The following is a 7,872-nucleotide window of genomic DNA, read 5'->3' as shown; positions in this document are numbered from 1 at the left end:
GGGTTTCCGGACTAGATTAAATTTTTATACATCTCATGTATATAAGGAAAGAGCATTTAAAAACACGTCCGCTTGTTGTGTAATTGGTGGGGAGGGGGGACCCTTGAACTCTTGAATGGACAGAGATACGTATTTTGCAGTTCTTCATACCGAGTAGATCATGTCTTCTCTTTGATGTAACAACATCACGTCTTACCTCGCCTAATAAACATAATGTCTTAATTTAACTTTTTTCCTTCAAAAAGCGGATAAATTATACTCCCTCCGTCTGAAAAAGCTTGTCTCTCAAATGGATGTATCTAGCACCAAGTTAGTGCTAGGTACATCCATTTGAGAAACAAGTTTGGGACAAGCTTTTCCGGACGGAGGGAGTAGTAATGATTGATCTGCAGAATTTGTTGCAAGTTTTGTATGATGTATGTGAATTGATTAGACAATAGTTATTTGTTTTGTAAAGAAGGAACAAACAATTTTTAGTAGGCAACCCAACTTCAATGATTATTAAATAAGCAAAGTACAATAGGAGGAAGTATTTTCTTTCCTTTCTCGCAAGATGACTAGAGCAAAGCGTTCCTCCATTGGACCTCCGTCGGCAAGCCCAAGGATTTGCCTCCCTCTTTTTGCCGCTTTGGCAGCCGGTGACGGGGAGGGGAATCTTGGTGCCTCGGTGCCGACTAGTAGATATGTTAGGGTTTTAGTCCTTGCAGAGGTGGCACTCGGGAAGATTTAAAAAAATGCGCACAACATTAAAAAGAAGTTCATGAAATATTTCATATGTTCAGATTTTTTAAAAAAGTTTAGGAAATTTGATTTTTTTAATGAAATGATGATGAAAACAAGGAAAAGGCAAAAAAGAAATAAAAATAAAAAATAAGAAATATGAAAGAGATCCAGAGGAAACCCGAGGGGAATTCGAGTGAGGAAACATAGAAAGCGAAAAGGAAAAAAAACCTCAATCAAAACCTTGTAGAAGCTTTGCAAAACTGATCGGAAGAAATGCATAAAGAATTTTAAAATACATAAACATTTTTTGAATCGATGAACTTTTTTTAATTCAGGAATAATTTATGAATTTTTTGAACATTTAAAAAGAATGCATGGATATGTTTTGAGTTAGCAAAAGTTTTTTCAAATTCCGGAACATTTTTTGAAGACATGGACATTTTTGTAAAATCATGAACATTTATTATTTTATGAGCATTTGTTTCTCAAAGTCATGAATATTTTCTGAATATGTGAACCTTTTCTTTAACCTACGATCGTTTTATGATTTGTTGAACAATTTGTAAAATTCTCATTTTTAAAATTTTGGAACTTTTTAAAAATCTTAAATTATTTAAATATTAAAAAAGAAAAAAAGAAACAAAAACTGAATTAAAAAAAACAGGATGCCCCACACATGTGCCGCTTGAAGTGGGCGCGCAGGGAAGGGGTTATGCGTTGGCTCGTTCGCCAGCGTCTACCATGCCAAATAGGGAACGTATCAGGTGCACTGGTGGTGTGCTACCGATGCAGCAGACCTCCTCACACATTTTAAAAGTTTACAGAAAATGTCAAAAGATTGACCATATTCACACAAAATCAATGTTTGTTGTTGCAAAATTTCAAATTAAAATTCAAAACATTGCTGGAGATACAAAAATTGACAAATTTGACATCCGTGTGATAATGAGCCTAATCTAAAGCCCAAATTATATTACATACTATTCAGTGTTAAATTTGTCATTTTTGTATCGTGAGCTATGTTTTCAATTTTTATTTGAATTTTTATGACAGCAAATATTAATGATGTGTGAATGTGCTCAATTAGTTTCATATTGTTTGTAACATTTTAAAATGTGCTACAAAGGTCCGGTGCACCGTAGCTCCCCAAGCACCGGTGCACCAGATATTTCCCCGCCAAATAGGAGGTCCCATACCTTTTTTAGAAACACTCGTAACTTTATCGTACTCATAATAATTACAGGTATGCTGATTTGGACCTAGATTCAAGAATATACAAAGTAACTCCTATAACTAAGAATTACAATGATATCTCTTGAAAACACCCTGTCCGCGGTATCAATCTCTGCTTAAAGAAATACCTCAAAGACTTTGGTAAAGATGCAGCAATTGGACTAGAGCAACGACGTTGTCACTCTTTCATCTGCACGAAATATTACCAATAGTGGTTTTTGAAAGTGATTTGCGTCGCCCATCAAAAAGATGGAAAGTCTTGACCGATGGATGTACTTGCCGGGAAAGATCCCCTAAAAGTGCAGGTCGTCGAATCACAATATCTTCACTATGGTGTCGATGAAAGATTTCACCTCTACAAGGAATCAGACAAACAAAAAAAGCACAGCACAATAAGATAAACTCATCAGATCTGAACAATCATATCTGCGAGGACAGAAAACTCTCTAACCTCATGGCACCGATAAAAGAATAAGAAGAAATTTATTCTCACAAAATTATGATAATCACTAGATGTTGACGAAGAATATAGAGGTCTTGAAGATCCGAGTTCCTCCACCTCTCAGCGCCAAGATGGCAGCCGGAAACGAGGGGATCTAAATTTCTCGGCAGCTGCGACGGCGGCTTGAGGTAACCCTCGTACGTGATAAGTTTTATCCGTACGCGCCCGCAGTCCTAGGAGGTCCCATACCTATGTACCGCTTGCTGCGTCAGGTAACCGAGGAAACGCACATAGGCGTTTGCCTGGGCCTACCCAAGAGGAGCTTTCGGCTGTTTTTTTTTTCCCGCAAGCAACACTATATTGCCCGGTTTTGTGGCTGGTTTTTTTCCGCAAGCAACACTATATTGCCCGGTTTTCCCCATGCGAACGGTTATCTCTGTAGCAACACTGTGGTGACAGTTTTTTTATGTAGCAAAAGTTTAGCGGCCAGTTTTCTCTATAGAAACACTGTAGCTAACTGTTTTTAAAAATTTAAACCAAATTTGGAAATGGGAAATATTTGTTGAAATTCTGTTTTTTGAAGAACATTTTATGAAAAATCCCAAATACTTTTCATAAACATGAATTATTTTAAAATTTGCGAATTATTTCTAAAGTGGAAGAATTTTTTTAGAAAAAATGAACATTTGTTGAATTTAGGAACAAATTTGACAAAAAGATATTTCTTATAAAAAATCACGCATAATATTTGAAATATTTATTAGTTTTAAGTAAAATTTCGTAATAGGAACTTTTTTAAAATTCTTGAATTTGGAAAAACATGAAGATATTCTAAATTTCCCCAAACCTCTTTTTTTAATTTTTCTGAAAACATGTACATTTTTTTATATCCCGAACAAAATTTGGAGAACATGAACATTTTTTCGAAATTCTCAAACATTTATTGAAAATGTGAACATTTTCTTAAATTTCAAACAATATTTGAATTCCAAAAAATACTAAAAATAAACTTGAAAAGGATGAAAGAAATAATAAAATGAAAAAATAAACGGAAAAACTAAAAATAGAAGAAATGAGAAGAAAAAAACACAAAGAGTCAACACACGAACAAAGAAGAGAAGGAAAGATAACCGGGCGAAAAGGACCGGCCTATTACGGGAGAAGGGTAGCGCACGCCTATTTGACGCAAAATGAGTCAAATAGAATTTTCCAAGAGTCAGAGTGACGTCTTTCCGTCTATCGGTTGATATAGACCAAAATTTTAGGTTATCAAGCATTTACAAACGAAAAACATGTACAAAGAAAATTAATGAAAGCCTAAACTACTTTCAATATATCAATGGTGAGATTAGATATATACTGGTCCCCACCCCCTAGAAGTAGAGAGTATCGTAGGAAAGATCAACTCTTACCACACAAAACAAACACAATTCATATTCGTTTTCCTTAGAAAGAAGAGGATACATTATACTCCTGATTGATCTATAGGATTATTTGCAAGCTTTGCATGATGTAGTTTTGTATGGGGAATTGCTTAATTACTTAGTTATTTATTTTACAAAGAAAGAGCAAACACATTGTAGCAGACAATCCAACTTTGGTTGATCAAGTAAGCAAATATATCATCGAACAAACTATCACGAAAATAAGCAACAAAGGCACGCAATCAAAGTAAAAGTTACATCAAGGTGCTTTGAATTCATCGTCTCGAGCTTCACTTTTTGAATATTCCATTGCGAACCAAGTAAACAAATCATTTGCTTCGACACTATACCGCGAGGGAAGAAACTAGGAGAAACAACAAGAGGAAATTCAAAATTAGAGGACCTCTGAACATGCCACACTTGACCACCACAGTCATCGCCACCACTCTCTATACACACTAAAGGCCAGACAACAAACATCACAATTCAAAGACGTCGATTCCGGTGACTAAAATACCGTAACTTTCCAGTACTGATTATATGGGATACAACTGCCATACTAGAACAAGAAAACTACCATGAAACTTTTATTCTGTGCAATGCCGCCGAGGAAAGAAAAGCTACGGTACTTCAGCGCTCATCAGGGATTCCTCGTCTTTCGATGACACAAAAACATCCGAATACGAGAAAACGAGCAATAACATGGACAAAGAAACACTAACAAGCAAAACTCTCTCGGGCACCTAAGGTTTAGCTCTCGATCCTATCCTTTACTCAAAGAAAGAACACAAGTTAACATCAAGTCTCACTTTTATTCAATAGTATAATAGTGTTCCAAACTATAGATTCCGTACAATTGTCACCTACACATACTTGATGTTACAACAAGAATTGTAACATCTCATATGTTGGCTAGACAAAGAAGTCATAAATATTGCATCAAATATTTCACCTCTCATGAGAGTGTTGAATCCTTCAGGTAGCTCCTGCTGAACTTTGGACATACATAGTGGTTATTTGTAGGAAAGCAGGCGCCTCATCTTGCAGGGAACTTGTGAGCTCACTGTGTCACTTATTAGTCTCGCTGTGTCGCTAGCAGAAGGACTTGAGCCTAGCAAGGCCATCTTCGAGAGAAGACGGTCTGATTGCGAACGTGATCCGGACCCAATTCTTGTATCCCACAGCACATCCTGGACAAACCGACTTGTTAATGCTAGAATAAAATGCCAATAGAAGGTAATTCTGATAGTTGAAGAAAGAAAAAAAAAATCATGTACCACAGATATGCAATGAGCTCGAGTTTTATGCTCAAACTGCACCACAGCTATGATTGCTGAAGAAAGAAAGCAAAAAAAAAAAAAAAAATCCTTTACCACAGCTATGCAATGAGTTTTAGGCTCAAACTGTAGTATACCTGGCAAAACAACCACTGACTCCTCTTTTGCCAGCTTGCAGCAGAAGTCCATGTCATCTTTGATGTTCTGAAGGCAGGACAAATCCAATTTCACCTGCAGAAAAAATGCAGTAAAAATTTTCATACACCATCAGCAACAAACCATTCGCATGATGTCTTGGCAACTTGGCCTGAAACACTAACCATTACAAACATGGAGCCCTCCGGTTTGCTTGGGCAAGTGATGCCACTGATGCCCTTGAGCTTCTCCCAGCATATATCTGCGGTTTGCCTGAGAATGTCCACGGTCTTGTCGAAGAATTCTTGCTTTGTGTTCTCCAGCAGTTCTGGGATTGCTCCCTGGGGAACGAAATTGCGTCAAGACCAAAGGACAAAAACGTCATTTTATTTTTCCATTCACTCACGTGTTCAATTCCTGCTTATTTTTATGGTATGGTGGCTTTTATTATGTCTCCAGAATATCAAATGTTATCTCTGAAGAAACTTGTAAGAGTCAGTTACCTGAACAAATGTCGCAGGATCACAGGAGATGTCAAGGTAACTCTTAATGCTTTCCACAAGCTGCACTTAAAAAAACAAGAAGAAAATGACATGACCTCACTTTGTAAGGTTCAGGTTTCACGCAACACAAAAAATTGAAGCAAACGTGCTAGGTTTGAGTTGTTGCATAGAGAAAGGAAGATCAAAGCTGACTGAACTGTGACTTGTGACTTGTGAGTGAGCCTCCACCATTTTTGGACATGTGCGTGCTCCCTCCTTTCAGAATATATGGTATATTTTGACTGAACAAGCCAAAAATTTGACCAACAGTTTGTCCTATCGCATGTCTGTCTGCCATGTGACACTAATTTGATCCTTTCTCCTTTTGTCTTTTTATTAATGGCTGTGGTTTTATATCAGACAAAAATAAAACATCCTAATGCAAGAAGTCGAAGAAAAGAACCTTGGTCCTGCGAAATACGCCATTAGGATCATTGGTGACGATCCATCCAAGCCGCCATCCAGGCACCACCCATCTCTTGGAGATGGATCCCAGGGTGAGCACCGGAGCCACGGAGCCAAACACGCCCATCGGGACGAACCGCTTCTTCCCGAACGTCAGGTGCGCGTACACCTCGTCAGCGATGACGAAGATGCCAAGCTTCCTCGCTGTCTCGGCGACCTGCAACAGTCGGCAAAGCTGAAGATCGTCGGTCGAGGCAGGAAGGATGGTGAGATTGGATGTCATGGCTTGCCTTGGCGAGATGGTCGTAGCTGTAGACGTTGCCGGGGTTGACGAGGACCATGGCGACGGTGTTCCCGTCGGCGAGGGCCTCCACGGCGTCGAGGTCCGCCTCCCAGTCGCTGTCCGGGAGGAGGTCGAAGTAGCGGGCCTCCATGCCGTTGAACGCGGCGCGCGCCTCGTAGAACAGGTATCCGGGTGTTAGACTATGTATAGCTTCTGTACTTATGTACGTATTGTAACACAACCATTATATATAATGAGATAAGCCACCCCTAGAGGGTTGTGCTGGTTCCCAAAACTTATTGTCTTACACCGGGCCGCGGGAGCAGGATGTTGTGTGCGCCGGGACGGCCGGCGAGCACGGAGCAGACGATCTCGATGGCCTGGGAGCAGCCGCTCGTGAGGTAGACGTCGTCGGGGGAGAGCTCGTAGGGGAGGTCGAGGGACAGGTGACGCGCGATGGAGCGCCGCGCCGGCTCCAGGCCGACGCCGGTGGGGTAGGAGTTGTGCTCCCCCGAGTGGAGCGCGGCGGAGACGGCTTCCACGGCCTCCGGCGCGGTGCGGAAGCACGGGAAGGCCGAAGGGTCGCCGTGCCCGAGCGGGATCACCGGGCGGTCGTCGCTCGGGTCCATCCCGGCCTTGATGCTGCCCAGCACGGAGCGCACCGACAGCGCCGACAGGCCGAGGAGGGCCTCGTCCGGCGCGAAGTTCCACGCATCGGGCGCCGGCGTCAGTTGGTTCATGGTGCCGTTGGACATTGTGGAGTGTTGGTTCTGTGGTACGGGACTGGCACATGCCAATGCTGCTGAGAGCAATAAGACTGGTGTATTTTCTGGCAAGCATCAGAATCCCTTGCGTATCTCGATGGCCGTCAAACGCTGTGATAAGAGCATCTAGGCAAATCCGGGTCTCTATATGTCCGTGGATGCGCGCCCACGACAGTGACCGGATGGGCCTTAAATTTTTTATTTTTTTTGCGAGAAACTTTTAATCTATTCATCTTCTATTATGGCAGTACAACGAACACTAGAAATAATAAAAATTACATCCAGATCCATAGACCACCTAGCGACGACTACAATCACTGAAGCGAGCCGAAGGCGCGCCGCCGTCATCACCCCTCCCACGCCGGAGTCGGACACAACTTGTTGTAGTAAACAGTCGGGAAGTCGTCGTGCTAAGGCCCCATAGGACCAGCGCACCAGAACAGCAACCGTCGCTGATGAAGAATAACGTAGATCGAAAGAATCCAACCTGAAGACACACGAACATAAACGAACCACAACCAGATCCAAGCAAATCCACCGAGGATAGATCCGCCGGAGATACACCTCCACACGCCCACCAACAATGCTAGACGCACCACCGGAACGGGGACTAGACGGGGAGACCTTTATTCCATCTACAGGGA

At 41.4% G+C, this 7,872-nt stretch overlaps 1 protein-coding gene across 1 annotated transcript; it reads right to left on the bottom strand.

Moving 5' to 3' along the window:
- Nucleotides 1–4,614: 4,614 nt before the first annotated feature.
- LOC119363173 (nicotianamine aminotransferase 1-like) lies at nt 4,615–7,309 on the bottom strand. The gene is made up of 7 exons (XM_037628487.1): nt 6,773–7,309; nt 6,472–6,651; nt 6,180–6,398; nt 5,738–5,797; nt 5,420–5,575; nt 5,237–5,330; nt 4,615–5,012 (listed from the first exon to the last, which is right to left on the bottom strand). The coding sequence occupies exons 1-7, from the start codon at nt 7,217–7,219 to the stop codon at nt 4,915–4,917; spliced, it is 1,254 nt and encodes a 417-aa protein (XP_037484384.1). The 5' UTR covers nt 7,220–7,309; the 3' UTR covers nt 4,615–4,914.
- Nucleotides 7,310–7,872: the final 563 nt, after the last annotated feature.

Source organism: Triticum dicoccoides, chromosome 1A, assembly GCF_002162155.2.
Source record: "Triticum dicoccoides isolate Atlit2015 ecotype Zavitan chromosome 1A, WEW_v2.0, whole genome shotgun sequence".
Classification (NCBI taxonomy): Eukaryota; Viridiplantae; Streptophyta; class Magnoliopsida; order Poales; family Poaceae; genus Triticum; species Triticum dicoccoides.
The sequence above is the reverse complement of the archived record's forward strand: the minus strand, read 5'-3'. Positions and strand labels throughout refer to the sequence as shown.

What these genes read in the sequence shown, in the direction of transcription:
- LOC119363173 (XM_037628487.1), bottom strand. Translation starts at nt 7,219, where the DNA reads ATGTCCAACGGCACCATGAACCAACTGACGCCGGCGCCCGATGCGTGG. An exon ending in AGGGCTCCATGTTTGTAATG is followed by an intron (nt 5,331 to 5,419) that starts GTTAGTGTTTCA and finishes TTTTTTCTGCAG; the next exon opens with GTGAAATTGGATTTGTCCTG. An exon ending in GTCAGTGGTTGTTTTGCCAG is followed by an intron (nt 5,013 to 5,236) that starts GTATACTACAGT and finishes CGGTTTGTCCAG; the next exon opens with GATGTGCTGTGGGATACAAG.